General features: G+C 45.9%; 1 protein-coding gene across 1 annotated transcript; it reads left to right on the forward strand.

Moving 5' to 3' along the window:
* Positions 1–1,606: 1,606 nt before the first annotated feature.
* On the forward strand, positions 1,607–15,155 carry acvr1ba (activin A receptor type 1Ba). The gene is made up of 9 exons (XM_079274534.1): positions 1,607–1,760; positions 10,183–10,413; positions 10,522–10,773; positions 10,880–11,110; positions 11,188–11,355; positions 11,999–12,155; positions 12,440–12,564; positions 12,654–12,784; positions 12,881–15,155. The coding sequence occupies exons 1-9, from the start codon at positions 1,697–1,699 to the stop codon at positions 13,004–13,006; spliced, it is 1,485 nt and encodes a 494-aa protein (XP_079130660.1). The 5' UTR covers positions 1,607–1,696; the 3' UTR covers positions 13,007–15,155.
* Positions 15,156–15,960: the final 805 nt, after the last annotated feature.

The following is a 15,960-nucleotide window of genomic DNA, read 5'->3' on the forward strand; positions in this document are numbered from 1 at the left end:
AAGTCCCATCGTCCCCTGCTGTGCATATAAGGCCAACATGCTGTCTTGTCGTAGTCAGCCACAGTTACATTGATTTCCTCTTTTATTTGCCTTTAGATGACTATGTTTAAATGGGGGAGTAGCCTAGTTTAAATGAATCACAAGTTTAGTGACTGACCATGTGCACACATTTTGAAGGAACAAGATGTTATCAGTCATCCGATATGTTAACTACTTCTGGCTTTTTGTTTTAATGTCTTTTTTAAGACCATATTTGTATGTCATGAGAAGAGTAATTTCATTATTTTACTTTTTCAGTGATAATGCCAAGTGGCCAAGTAGGCCAGTTACATCCAGATGGTGCTTTGAGTGAATTAGTTTCAAATGGATCAGTCACCCAAAGTCCTGTCTTGAATAATAACCTCAATCAGGAATACATAAACTAAGCATAACCAAGTTAAATGTGTTGCTGTTCGTTTCAAGCCATAAAACCAGTGAACAGATTGGGGGTGGGAATGAATTTATGCAACATATTTAGTTTGGCATAATCTTTAAGGCATAAACATCATTGTATGATCATAATCATAATTTACTGTGAAATAAATGATATACTGACTGTATTGAAATCATTAATTCCCTGGGTACATTTTGAAGAACAACTAACAAAGATGGCATCAGATTATTTTCACTGTTTTCACCGTCGTTAGCATCATCTTTATGAGTGAAACTCATTTCTCGTGTCATAAAAAGAGATTTTACATTTTCATTAATAAAACAATGGAAGGCAGCAAGCTAGACCCAGTTTGTTCCCTCAATACATTTTTGCCTCAAATAGACAAATCCCCACCTGCACAATCTTCAGAATCAACACTGAATGAAAAGCCTGCTGTTAATAAAAAAAGGTTAAAAAAATGTTAACACTATCTTTGAGTGAAGCCCATTTTAAACCTAAGTATGATTTTTTTATAAGCTCCCATTTGTTGTTTTATTTTGTCATTTTCAAAGGAAGAATGCAACATTTTGCCCAAATCAATGTGAGGAGTTTACTTTCAAACTAATTTCTAAATCACTTTTAAAAAGGGAAAACATCTATATTTCAAGAACAAACAATTCTGCTCATTTTGTGATTCAACATCTTCAGTTTGACCCAGTTTGTTCCCAAAATATATATAATGTTTCAACAAGATTCACCAAATGCACAATGTCATGTGACCTCAAGCAAAGTTAATGGTCCATACATTCATCCATGAAATCCTGGAAAACACAGTTCACCCATAAAACGACATATAAATATTATAATAGCATATTTAAAATGCATATCCAGGAAGACATAACTGCAATAAATTTACAATGCATATTTACACAAATTGACAAAATAAAATAATATTCTACATTTAAATGGTAATGTAGAGATGTATTAACTCAAAACATCCTCATATTGTGATCGTCTTTTGATAATGTGAGAACCTGTTTTATTTACCACACACAGCCGTGACCTCAGTGGCAGAAGGGTACTCGCAGCAGCAGCAGCCCTCCCCTTTAAACACGCGCACACACCCCTTTAAACGCGTCACGAGCCCGGTGGCTGGCTGGCTGGCTCGTATTTGGCTGTGTGGTGTGTGCGGTCGGACTGTGGTCGTGTTGCAGGTCGGGTCGTGTTGATAACGAAACACTTACGGGACGCATTTCATCGCGGAGAGATGGGAATGTTGAAGAAATGGCTGTAAAAGAAATGTCTCTAACGCTTCTGGCCCTGGTCGGGTTGGCGGCTCTCGGTGATGGTAAGTTTCATGTGAGCGCCTCTCCGGCTTTTGTCTCGGTGTGTTTTCCTGGACTGGGCATCGCCTGTTGTCGCTCCTCGTCATGGAGCTCTGTGTCGGGGATTTGGGCTAACCCGTGTCGAGCTAGCGTCGACCTCAGAGCCACGGCTGCTGTTCGTCCCGAACCACAAGTCATGCCGCGTTTGTTTGTTTGTGTTTGACAAAAACTCGACGTGTGACTTGGTCCTTATTGAACAAGTCGCTACAACCACAACAACAACATGGTGGTGCTGTTTGTTTCGAGGCGCCAGCTAACGTTGGCTAGCTCACTGGATAATGGACTTAAAGTTGAATACTGTTGATAATTGTGGTTCGTTTGAGAGCTACACGACTGAAATAAAATCATTTATTATGGCGTAAAGGCACACCAGGTGGCGACTAATAACCCAGTCTCCTGTTGGTGTTTTAATAAGTTATCTGTTGCTGTTATGCTAACGTATTTACAAAACAATCTCTTGCTGGGTTGTGACTGCTTATCACTGCTCTGGTACAACACTCTGATGATAGCAGCCCGGTGGAGCATGTGGTCACTGACAGTCTCCTCGCATGTTGTGTGCCTCTGGATGGAGCAGAAAGGAGTCTCTGAACGAAGGCCTAACCTCGGCTGTGCATGAAATGTGTTTTTTTTAGAGAGTAAACACTGGCAGTTCTTGCATTGGTGTCTATTTGTAAGGCGTGAAAAGGCTGCTTAGTGGCCTCCAGCAGACAGTGAATGCTGGCGTAGGGTGACAACAGCCGTGCATTCAGCCGTCCCAGACACAAGTCAGAGTTGAAGTCTGGGTTCATTGTGATGGAAATGTGGCAAGTGGGGTCTTATGAGGCGCCAGTTACGGGGCTGCTTCAGTTTGAATCCTCCCCGTCTGCCGGGGCAGCTGACACCCAGCCCCACAGCGGGCCTGTGTTGTACTAAAAACCCCGCGCTTGCCCTTTGCAGCTTGTCTAATCCTCTAACTTTACTCTAAACGCCACACGTTGGCATCAATAATTTCATCATTTTCATTTGAGACACAAGCATGTCTCGGGTTATGCAAACCTCCCATTTGTTTTTGTCCTTTGCCGGGTTGCAACTTGCCACTCAGCAGATAAACTAAGTAATAAAAACAAAAACAAGTGAATGTTGTGCTTTAAACGGTTTAGTCATCGGTCCAATCATAAGTATTCCTCCCCCGCTTAGTTTAGATCAGGGTGCAGCAGCTAGAAAAATGATCACACCTTGAATGGTCAGTGTTTGACTGGGTTACTCCAATATTACCAGTGATGTGCGAGAGGGGGGGGGGGGGGGGGGGGTCGGGGTATGTGGCCTGAGCACACAGGGGGGTTGACGGTGGGATTGTCCAGCTGGCGGGGCCTGCCGTGTAAGGGGCCCACCAGCCTGTCTGGAGCCATGGTTTCACACCGTTTAATGGATTACACCACGCAGGGACTGAAACCAGACAAACCTGAAAGTAGCTGCACTAGAGCAGACTCCAGGCCTGCTGTGGCGAATGTAGCATGTTGCTGTGAGAATACGCTTTACTCACGGCTTTGATGAATCCGTCACGTGTTGTTGACTTTCATACGGATTACGAGTCACTAGTGTGATGGGAATTACATGCCTGTGTGACGCAGTCTGCCTGGGTGCGTTGAAGACGATAGCAATGTGATATGGGCACTGATACCACACTGCTTCCTCCTTTCCCTTCTTAATCTCTACCACTGTCACATAAAAGGTACTTTATCAGAATTGAATCTGTACTTTATCTGTGGTCCCACTTCTGCTTTTACTCACTCACTGCCACCATAAAGTGCTGAATCAAGCTTTAGCATCGGCTGTGCCCCCCCCCCCCTCACAGGTGAAAGGAAGGCCTTTGGTTAGATGAGCTCCTGCTAGCTCGTGGACTCTGCACTCGCCTTTAGTAGCCCTTATCAAGACTATGCCGGAGTCTTGTCATTCCCCGAAGTGCCCTTGTGTCAAATCAAAGACGTGTAAGAAATTTGAGCATAGAACTGTGTGTTTAGTAGATATAATAAAAGTGTTCAATAATTAAGAATTCATAATTAGTCATAATCATAAGTGTATTGGGAATGCGTAATTAAGATAAACATAACGTGTTTTAGGATTAGTCGCTAAAAGACATGAAGCTTCTGCCAAGTTGCAGAAGTTAAACTTTTATACTGAAGGATTATCATAGAAGGGATTAAGCAATAACTGACAGTCTTTGAATGTGTTAGTAAACTCAGGGACAGAAAGGCAGACAGGCGAATACACTCCTGGAAGTTAGCCAATAGGAATTGGGATAAACGGAAGAGGAGGTGTTTTGAACGGATGTGGGTGGTTTCATTTCAAGTCTTTTTCTCTCTCACGTGATGGCTCTCAGAGGACGGACGGGTTTTATACCTGAGGAGCTGAGTTGAGTTTTTTGCAAACGGGGTTTTATTGATTTAATATTTCATGGAAATAGTGTACTTCACTGTAAAGACTGTGGGATTAAATTCCTTTTAATTGTAAACCAGTCTTGGTAGATTTCTTATTGCAGCGTGTCCACTGTAAAAAGCAGCGGGACACGTGCTCTGGCCTCCTCGCTGTGGGACAGACTCAAACTTCCACAGACGGGGTGATTGGAAACGGAAGAAGAAGTCTCTACTTCGAACCTGTGCAGAGCTAAACTCTGCTACATTTGCTGTTTTAACGTCGACTTGGATGTGAATGAGTTCAGGAAGCACGAGCTAGTGAGATTGGAACAAGTGTACACCTGCCCATCAGATCAGAGCCAAGGGAATGTGCGGAGAACGGTTGAAACTCATTAGGTGCTTCAAAGGTGTGTGTGTGTCTGTAAATAGAGGAGTTTAGAGGGGGGGGGGGGGGGTTGGTGATATGTCCAGGCTTGAGATGGAGAAAGTTGTTTTGTTCCCAAATGTGTAGCAGTTGTTGAGGCGTGTTCTAGACAGACGGATGTTTGGGCTGCCGGGTCCCTGCTGCTAAAGTATTCTTAAATTAAGTTACACGTCCTCTGTATAAAATGTCAGGTCTATATCCTCGCCCAGACTCTTCCTCCTCTTTTGAAAATCTGTGTTTACCAACTGTTTCTATCGTGCTGCCCTGAGGCGGTCAGGTCAGGTCTGCGGTGGTCTAGTTTTCCTCCGTAATCACCGTGTCGTTAATGACCCCCGATGGCCCGGAGGCACAGGGCCCTAATTGCTACAGCAGACAGCGTAGCCCCTGACTGACCCATCTCCCCCATTACCAATGATGGACCACAAGAGACTACTACCACAGCAGAGCCGGCAATTTCACCTTTGCTTGTGCACTTATCCGGGCTTTTAATTTACTCAGGACGCTTTCTTTGTTTTAAAGGTTTTTTGTTTTTTATGTCAGTGGAATAATGACGTCTGCTTCTTGTGCCATACCTTGAATGTTGTTATTGTCACAGTGCACCCAGACAGACCCGGTGTCTGTGAGTTCGTGTCTATGGGGCTGAACCCGACACCCGTCCTCCATTACGTGTCTCTTTGTAGAGGTGTTTAATTTGTTTTTTTGTCACTTGTTGGAATATAGATGAGACCTGCTCTGCCTCGTAATGTTAAGCTTGAAGGTATGCAGCCTTCTGATTGGTCTGATCTCGGGGAGGGCCGTTAGTAAGACATCTTTAGCTTGGGGGAATATAGAGCAAGTGTGTATAATCTAGAGCTAGAAGTACAATTTAAACCACTGTCTTTCACCTTTCTCAGGCCTCCCATGTTGACGTGGACTTAAAACGTAAGAAGTGGTTCACTTGGCGGCAGTTCCTTTATTTTTTAACGGTAAATGTAATAAAAAAAGAGCACAGATTTCAATATGAGTCAGTCTTTGTGGCGGTCCCTGTGTATTTCCTACATCATCACAGCGTCAATGTCGGACTTATTGGATGATGATACCCAGAATAAGTTGTTTTGGTGTCGCAAGATTAACCGATTATGTATTGTATGCAAAACAACAGTACAGAAGCATCTTTTTTGTTTTTTCCATTTGGTTTTTCCATACGTGCCATTGTCGTCTACAATGTAACGTTTTTGTTTTAAAATGGTATTCTGGTCTCATTCTTTAATGTTAGAAAATGGGGTTTTACTGCATTATTAAAAAGAGAGGGTGAGAAAAACACATTTCAGACAATACCCAGCTCCAGTTTAGGATAACCCATATTGTAAGCTACAAAACAGAGCTCCAGCACTCACACTAAATTATACTTCTTCCACCGATCAGCCCTAATTTATGATGAGAAAAAATAATATAAACCTCTTTTTTTCAGTTCACGTGGAAGCCAAAGTTGTCAACTGTTATTGTTATCTAAACACAATCAAATATACAATAACTTGCCGAAAAGAACAATTTGCATTTGAACAGTTATAGAAAGATCGAAAACGGGCGTAATTGCAGAGTCTGTGGTCTGCTGATACTCAGAATGTTTTTTGATCTCAGGTCACACGGCAGATCAGATGCATTGGCTCAAAGCACTGCAACATACTGGGGTATTATAGTGGAGGCAACATACACCGGTTTGGGAATCTGAGCAGCGAGAAATCCAAAGTGAGCCCGTGCTCACATTGGTGTGCCTTTGAACTAATCCAGGGCAGCAGACACAGACGGGATGGGCTGTAGCCTGCAGGCTGCTGGTTGGTAGAGACACTAGACGCAGCCCCAGAGACTTCACTTGAGAATCAGATCAGTAATCTGACCCTGAGATGCAGACAAAGGTAATGACTTTTCTTCCCCTAACATTGATTAGGACACAGTTGTGGTGTGTGTGTGTTTGCACTCGCACTGTCTGGTGGCGTCTGCTTGTCTTGATCAGCTCTTAGTCTGGTATCTATATGGATTTAATTTCAGCCAGTGCATTTTGGTAATGGTGCTCTGCTCCCCGTACACACACACACACACACACACACACACACACACACACGACTGTCTGTCTGTGTCGTTCAGCTCCCAGAAACTCACTGTGTTTTCATCTCATTTTACCGTACCAGAGAAGCTCGCCTCCTGTTTTGACTGTGTTGCTGCCCATGAGTAGTTGTGAGCAACACGTACACACCGGCATGCTCACAGAGCCCGGTCATTAAGGTGAATGTGTGAAGGTGTTTGGAGTGGGACTACGCTGTGGTTTTTAGCTGGGTCCAAGTTAAGGCGATGCTGGTTGTGGCAACAATGTTTTATTAATCCCTTCCTCACCGTGTCTGCCGTTTCCTGTCCCAACATGAACGGAATGATAGGAACTTCACACACGAGCGGCTCAGAGGAGTCGCGCTCTGCGCCGTGCGCTCCCCTCTTTTTCCTCCACGGTTCCCTTTTCCTGTTATTTACCCCCCCCTCCCGCAAGTCAAAGTCTAGACTGGGTTTTAATGACGGTCGCAGCTGGTCACTTGGGCAGACCCCAACCGCAGCTGGCCCCCCCCCCCCTGTAAATCCCGCTCGTTGACCCCCCCCCCCCCCCCCCCCCCTCCCTCCCTCCGTATTGTCCTGACCGACTTGGGGCCGGCCCCCTTCCTGTCTGGCCCGGAGCAGAACCCCCCCCCCCCAAACGTTGGAGTTGTTACTGTTAGCCCTGGTCGGTCCCCCCCCGTGCGCCGCCCATCCCCCCCACACGGCTCCACGCTCCCCACTCCACTCCGCTCTTTGTTCGTGCAGGGCCAGTCCAATCCCTCCTCATGTCGTCTTAATCTCCACACAAAGAACCAGTGTGAAGACCACCAATTACGTGGATACAAGAGCAGAGTTCACTCCAAAACCGCATACACGCCGAGTTCACTCCGATCCGTGTGTATCTAGGCTTGATGTTGCTCCTTCAAGTCGAGCTATGTAACACGTCTGCTCCGAATTCAGTGAGATATGCAGAGCGCTGTGCAAACATGGCATTTCGGTAAATGCCAGTGGGCGAGGATTTCTTTCTTAGACGTTGTTTGAATTAGTTGTGTACTTGTGTACCGTCTTGCTTGACATTAATCTTTTAATTTACTTATTTTCTTTTTGGCGATCTTAGTTTCATATTATGTCGTCTTTTGTGAAAGTTTGTCAAGGCCTATAGGTGGTGTAACCTCTTCTGACGGGTCCCAGAGATTTGTCTGGAGAGGCTTCCCTTTAATATTTCTGCTTTTATTGGTTGTAATGGGAAGTGTTGCAGGGGAACGCTGCGATTCAATAAGCAGGACTGTTTAGTGGCAATACTATTTGTTTTTTACTTCAATGTGATGAATGACCATCATTTGTTAGGTATATAAGTAGCTGAATCGGGTTATTTTGATCTATAAATGGTTTCCATCTCTGTCAATATCCATAAAATGACGATCTCTCTTCACATTGGCAGCCCGTAGCGTTGACTCTTGTTTGTGTGGGAGCAGACTACACACATGGTAATTCACAAGGTAGCCTTTAACGAAAGGGAAGACTTTACCACAATCCAAACTCTTGGTAGACCACAAACCATCCATGGCACACTCGAGGAGGGACTGTGTGTTTTCAGCCATGTTTGGTTTCCTTGCTGAGCCTCTGTCTGTACGTCTGTGCACCATCTGTCTCACCACACACCGTCTCCATGATGGCTGCTCATTGTACACCATGGTGTTCTTATCAGATGGCTGTTAATGTTGCTGAATATGTGTTTGTCTGAGGAATGTACGTTTTCTTCCTCGTTCTTTGAGGATGTATTGATCTAAATGGCTCCCGTCTGGTCTCACTCGCTGATTGAGTTCTTTCACTGAGAAGTAGTAAACATCAAGCCTAGAGGAAGTGTGCAGCTTAATGGAAGAAGGGATTCAAGATGTCTTGCTTTGGTGATTGATGTAGAGCATCTTCCAGCTTTCTGACCCGCAGCTGTTACTCCTGTCAGCCGTTATATTTGGCTGAACCATTCGCTCCACCAATGCTGCCGATTGGCTTGTTTTCCTCTCCTTATCGGGCCCAGCCTGCTTCACCTCTGCGTAATCTGCAGGAAATTCCATCTGCATGCGAACTGTGGTGAATTTGGACACACTCCAAGAGTTCCTGCCACTTTCCCGCTCGCCTCCTGGAGAGCAACACACACACACGCGCACACAAACACTAAACAGATGAGAAATGTTACCACTCTGTGGACAAGCATGGGCGCATCAGCATACGCTACATGCAAAGTATGCTCCCACACAATGCAACTTCCCAGAATTCAGCTCAGTGAAAGCCATTCCGATGACACCGGGTTTGTGGTTTTGGCCACTTGGGTGTTGCATGCTGATGGCGCAATCAGTTTATTACTCATTTGAATGAATGTCCTCAAATTTGCTGACACTTTTTTGACAAACACCCAAAGACACAGAGGATTAGTGGAGGCTTGGCACTCTTAAAATCTTTTATTTTCTCCGGTCCAGATATTGTTGGCGGTCCAACTGCTGCTGAGCCTCTTTTTCTTTTTGAGGGGGAAAGGATTTAAATTCCTCTCTGCTTTGTGTGTCCTCCTGTGTTGTTGTTGTTGTTGGTACGATGGTCTCGTCTTCGCCAATCCAGTGTTTTGTCTTCAGTTTTCTGACCAAGAATCGGCTCTCGGTCTGTCGCGCCTCACAAGCGGCCCTGTTGTCAGTCGGACGGTGACAGAGGTTCCGTTGAGCTCCACTGCTTCCCGGGGTTTTCACCATGTGAAAACGAGTCTCCTCTAGCCTTGCCGGGTCCTGCTTGGCCCTCTGTTTGCTTGTAGAAAACCTTGGAAAGTAGCCTTTTGAGCTGACCTTACTCTAAATGAGAAGCATGTGTGACTCAAAATCACATTTCTCTCCAAATCGAATCAGTTTGCAGTTTCTCACTCTCGGATTGCCCAACCCGACTCTGGTTCAGTTTCAGATGTGGCAAATCCGGAAGGACTTTCTGGCACTGACCTCTTCTTGCTTGTGAAGATGGGCCACCGTAGTTTTTATCATGGCGGCGGCAGGAGTTCCATTGTGGCCGCTTTAATAAGGTACCTGCGCAGGAGTGTGCCGTGCGCAATAAAGCGCCTGTCTCATTAGCGTAGACGGCGGCAGCGCTCTGTGTCGGTGGGAGAAGAATGGAGCAGAATGCTGCATTGGGGATTTGGCAGTAGCCCTCTTCCCTTGTTGGGTTTCACTTTGTCTGTCCCACTGGGCAAGTCTGTCTCCACCCTGCGTGTTTGGGTTCATCTGCAGTGAAGGATCTGATTTCAGGGCTGCCGGGGCCGTCTGGCTGCTGCGGCTAAATTCCAAACTCTGTGTCTACATTGTGACAAAATGCCCACAACTGAACAGGACAATCTCCAGACCCTGTGGTGAAACTGTGGGGTTAGCTTGCCCCCTGCTGGACATAGCGGGGAAGTGAAATGTTTTTTTAACCGCCATGGCTCCGTCTGAGGAATTGATATTTACTTAACTCTCTCTGACCTTTTCCCCGCAGCTTTACATTGTAACTGCACAAACTGTGAGAAGACTGGCTACGAGTGTGAAACAGATGGCGCCTGCATGGCCTCCACATACTACATCCAGGGGAAGGAGCAACACGTACGCATCTGTATCAACCGGGACAACCTGGTCCCCCCCGGACAACCTTTCTACTGTCTGAGTGCTGAAGGCCTGCTCAACACACATTGCTGCTATGTAGATTATTGCAACAGCATTGATGTCCCTGGTGAGGCACAGTCAGCAAACATCAGAGCTCCTTCAGTTCAACAGTGGCCCGGTTTCAATTTAAAGTGACCACCTCTGCTTCTCCGTCTCTTTCGTTTTGTTTTCTCAGTCCCAACAAAGGACTCGGGCCCAGGGAGTCCCTGGGGGCCGGTGGAGCTGGTGGCGGTCATCGCAGGGCCGGTGTTCCTCCTCTGTGTGCTGCTGATGGTCGGCGTGTTCCTGTTCCAATACCACCAGAGGGCCTATAGCCACAGGCAGAGGCTGGAGGTGGAGGACCCGTCCTGTGACCACCTGTACTTGGCTAAGGACAAGACCCTCCAGGACCTCATCTACGACATGTCCACCTCCGGATCAGGCTCAGGTCAGTGCAAGCGGCCCTCTGACGTGACATCATAGTGTAGTGGAAAAACAAGTCTACGAGGAATGTTGGCTAATGTTTTTGTTTGTCTCTCCACTGCCCCCTGCAGGTTTGCCTCTGTTTGTGCAGCGGACAGTGGCTCGCACCATTGTGCTGCAGGAGATAATAGGAAAGGGTCGTTTTGGTGAGGTGTGGAGAGGGAAGTGGAGAGGAGGAGATGTGGCGGTGAAGATCTTCTCATCCAGAGAGGAGCGCTCCTGGTTCAGAGAGGCTGAGATCTACCAGACGATCATGCTGCGCCACGAGAACATCCTCGGATTCATTGCAGCAGACAATAAAGGTGAGGATGTAACGGTCCATTATCGTAGTTCAATTTAAAGCATGATGTCTGACTCTTTCTTTTTTTCTCTCTTTCAGACAATGGTACATGGACTCAGCTGTGGCTCGTGTCAGACCATCATGAGCACGGCTCTCTGTTCGACTATCTTAACCGCTACTCTGTCACCATCGAGGGCATGATCAAACTGGCACTGTCCGCTGCCAGCGGCCTGGCGCACCTACACATGGAGATCCTCGGCACTCAGGGTGAGATCAGCTGTCGCGTTTAAGCACAGCATGCAATAAATTAATAAACGAACTAGAAAGATCTCTGCCAGGTGTGTCTGCAACGACCACTGCTGTATTGATTAAATGAACACAACTCAGCCCCCATCTAGACACCAACGTGTTGTAACGCGTCATCAAACACTCAAAAACTAGCAGTGATGTATGCAGGCAATCGGCTCAAAGTCGTCTTATACAACACGTCACGCAATCATGCTAAAAGCCAAGCTGTGTGAGAGCTAGAGTAGTGTGGGTACTGGTAGTTCTGTTCGCCAAACACACCTTACAAAGCAATAACGGTGAGCTGCAGAGCCGAGAGGTACACAGGCAATAACAGGTGTTTTGAGAAAGCGTGACTAACGGCAAACACAAGACGTCCTTGAGCTGTCAGCCATAACTGGGGATCCTAAATATTATGTAGTTTGTGACAACAAAATGAAAGATCAGCCATGGTCAGACATGGAGATGCACACTCACTCACTCCCGCATGCAGGCACACGCATGCCTGATCGCATGATCCTGCTGGCCGAGATAATAATCATCAACCACGTGGACTTGAGAGTTAAGTAAGTGCTATTTCTGCTGAGCTCTTGATGCTAATGATGTGTTGTCTGTTGTCCTGCAGGTAAGCCTGGCATTGCTCACCGAGACCTCAAGTCTAAAAATATCCTGGTGAAGAAGAACGGCATGTGTGCCATAGCTGACCTCGGCCTGGCAGTCCGCCACGAGTCCATCACAGACACAATCGACATAGCGCCGAACCAACGCGTGGGCACTAAGAGGTAAATGTTAAATGTCATTCGCTCAAACACACGCGAGTGGAGGTCTGCAAACGAGAAGATCACATTAATGAGCCGCACTGTTGAACATGTTTCTTCATAACAATGAACACGTCACTGTAGAATAAGTCCGACTTTCAACACTGTCCTGCTGCTGTGAAGCTGAAATGAGTCCCTTTCTTAGGAAATGATTTAACCGTACAAATGCTGTGTGCCACAAACGGGGTGCAGCAGTCTGACAGCAGTGAGAGACTCATTGTCTAAAATATTTGATCGTCCACCTTCAGGTATATGGCTCCAGAGGTCCTGGACGAAACAATCAACATGAAACACTTTGATTCCTTCAAGTGTGCTGACATTTACGCGCTGGGCCTTGTGTACTGGGAGATCGCACGTCGCTGCAATGCAGGAGGTAAACAAACAGCAGCCGGTGTTATTTATATAAATGAACGGGAGCATGAAACCCAGCGACTGAGAATGCTTCCACACTGTGCACCGCAGGTATCCACGAGGAGTACCAGCTGCCCTACTACGACCTCGTACCCTCTGACCCCTCCATAGAGGAGATGAGGAAGGTGGTGTGTGACCAGAAACTCAGGCCGAATGTGCCCAACTGGTGGCAGAGCTACGAGGTACATCTCACTCGATGAACACTTTACACCTGCAGCGGACACATTCAGCGGCTCTATAGAAAAGCAGACCTCTAACCTGTGTTCCCTCTCCTGCAGTCGCTGCGCGTGATGGGTAAGATCATGAGGGAGTGCTGGTACGCCAACGGAGCGGCCCGACTGACGGCCCTGCGCATCAAAAAGACGCTGTCTCAGCTCAGCGTGGAGGAGGACGTCAAGATGTGAGCGGCGATGCGGTGTGCTGGAGACGCACAACCGGACACTCGCATAGGAAACGAACACTAAAGACAGACTGCAAATGAAAACCCTGCCAGTTTTAAAGCCACACTCCAAGTTGTGACGAGGCCTACCTCACCTTTTTAGCCAAAACTACTGAGTCACCCTCCCCCCTTTTGACTTTGCCCCACCCCCCTCGTTCCTCGTGTCTCCTCCCTGTTCCCTTCGACCTCCCCCCTTCTCCATGGGCCACTACACTTACCGCTGTTAGTATCATCACAATCAACCTTTTTCTTTTCCCATGGCAGGAATTAGGACTATTGTACAGTGACGGGATTATCTAGTTTGATCCCTTTTACCTCTCTGAAACATGTCCCATGACGGACTAACCATGTCCACAAGAGTCGAGAATGTTTTATGTTGAAGAATAATAACACTGGCCATGCAGCATTACTGAGTGTGTGTGTGTGTGTGAGAGAGTGTGTGTGTGTGTGAGGGGAAAAGAGGCTGAAGCACTGTTTCTAGTTGTGTGTAAAAGGTGTCTGGACTACTAGCATGTTTCTGAGACACTGAGTGGTCCTCTGGTGGAGGCTGTAGCTCATTAGACAAATCCAGTAGTGGGACGTTTAAGCATGAACACCCACATTTTAGCTTCTTTTTTTTTTTTAACCGCTCACTTGAATATCCTTCAAACAGAGATGAGTTGCACTCGACTGTAGCTTCCTCATCGTGTGTTACACCTGCAGGTATCACACACAGCCCACGTGGTCCAGAGTCCTGTTGTTAGTTTAAAATGTGACGAGGATAGCGTTCGGGATGGTTTCACTTTTATTTATTTGTCGATAGTTTTCATATTGATGAACACTGTGAGATGAGATGTGACAAGCCAGAGTCTAATATGATATGAAAATGAATGTTGTGGTTCAGTCCAAGTCCTCACCATCTGTCAGAAGAAGAGCGCAAATATGGACGCCGCCATGGCGCCCCCCCCCCCCCCCCCCCCGTGTAAAGACATCATAATGGGTGTTTCCTTTTGACATTAGACACTACTGATGGGTACATATGATTTGTATATAAAACATGCATTATTTCCTTTTTACGCCACAAGCATCAGTGCGACGTCTGAACGGTGATTTTTGCGTTAACGGTACTTTCAGAGGTCTGTTGTTTTGCTTTGTCTGCATGGTTTCTAACCAGGAAACTGACTGTCATCTGCTGGAATCTGTTTTTAAACTTTGCTCCTCTCGTGGCAATTTGGTGGTACTACTGATCCCAGATCATTTCGCTGCAACCTGTTATTATTTTTGTATAATTGTTGAGTTCTTCCGAGAGTTCAGTAATGCAGATATGTTTCTACATCATGTCCTCCGGGGTGGCATCTCTTTCTCATTGACACTGGAATATTTCGATGCCTCGTGTAGCCTTGAATTCTGATGAAGCCAAACGGCTATTTATTCAGAAGTAGAGACGGCTGCTGACGGTTCACCCACAGGGAGCATACGGTTAGATGTGAAGAGTAGTTGAGACGTTTTAACCTCAAAGAATGACGTGCTATTAAGTGAAACTGCATGTTTTCATTCTACATTGTCGTCTGTCTGCAGACAAATCTATGAAAGTATTACACTGACAGTCGTCACAGTTGGGCTCTGCACTGTTATGCCCACATGGGTTTTAGTTCATGTTATGTCATCACTTCATCCAGAATCCATGTGTCCTGTTACAATCCCATTTTGCATGCTGTCTCAAACACTGGGTCCTGTGCACTGAGGTAGATGAACTTAAGACTTGTCTCTTCCTACCTGTTGTTGTTGTTGTTGTTGTTTTCTTCCTGTTTGTTCGGGTTGTTTGCTTGTACCCCAGAAGTGTTGCTGCTACTGTCAACGTGGGTGGAAGTTCAGCAGGCAGACCGGAGAAGGAGAGCTGGGAGAGAAGACAGGGCGACTGCTGTCAGTTGAACCAAAATTGTCAAAACACTCCTGTCCATGTTTGGTTTGTTGCCATGGGTATATGACCATCAGACATCCTGTTCATATGTAATACTTCAATCTTTAAAAAAAGTCATGTTGTGCAAATCTTTTCAGACTTAGTTTAAAAGTGTGTGTATATAGATGATATACAATAAATTCCTCTTTTTCTTATCTGGGACTGGGTGCTCATTCAGGGTGGTATGCAGTGTTTTCATTGTCTCGTTCTGCTCCAGTTATAGAAGGTTGACATGCACACGGGGAATAAACAACAACTTTACAATCAGTGCTGATGATAAATCTATTGAAATAGATTCCCCACTGTGTGCTAAATCTCTCCAGCTGTGGAGCCGTGCCAGCTGTGCCTAATATGTAGCAGGATGTTTAAAGAGTAACGTAACCCCCAAACACTTTAATTCTACATTATGCGTTATGAGTATGCACAGCGACTGACCTCTACTGGTTGAGACGTAATATTGTAATTTGCTGATCTCGAGGCAGGGGATGTATAGAGTGCTGCAGGAATAAGTCCTAAAATAACTTTGCATTTGTGCACTTCGGGTTCCCTCGTCAAGTCGATGAGTTGTTTTTGGTTAATGTCTGAAGTAAGTTCTGTGGCTAACACAAACTTAACAGATTTAGTCATAAGTATCCCTGTGAGGATTAGGAAGCTTTTAAGTGCCTTGAAAGAGACTGTTGCTAACAAGATTTTATAATGATTTGCATGTTTTCGCACAACAGGTTTTCTGGGGTTTAAGAGAGTTAAGGGAAGGTTATATTTGATCTTAAGGGGTATTTATGTTGTCAGACAGACATGAGGTGCCTGACAAAGTTTGGTAGTAATTGTAATTTTCTGGAGGATTAATTGGGTTGGCCTCCACCATCCCTGCACCATTATCGTTTACAATGCTACTTAAAAATGAATAAAACTGCATTCGAACCAGAAAGGAAATAATAGGCAGGAGATCATAAGGTGAATAAACCCAAAGTTTGTTAACT

Source organism: Melanostigma gelatinosum (genome assembly GCF_949748355.1).
Source record: "Melanostigma gelatinosum genome assembly, chromosome: 8".
NCBI lineage: Eukaryota > Metazoa > Chordata > Actinopteri > Perciformes > Zoarcidae > Melanostigma > Melanostigma gelatinosum.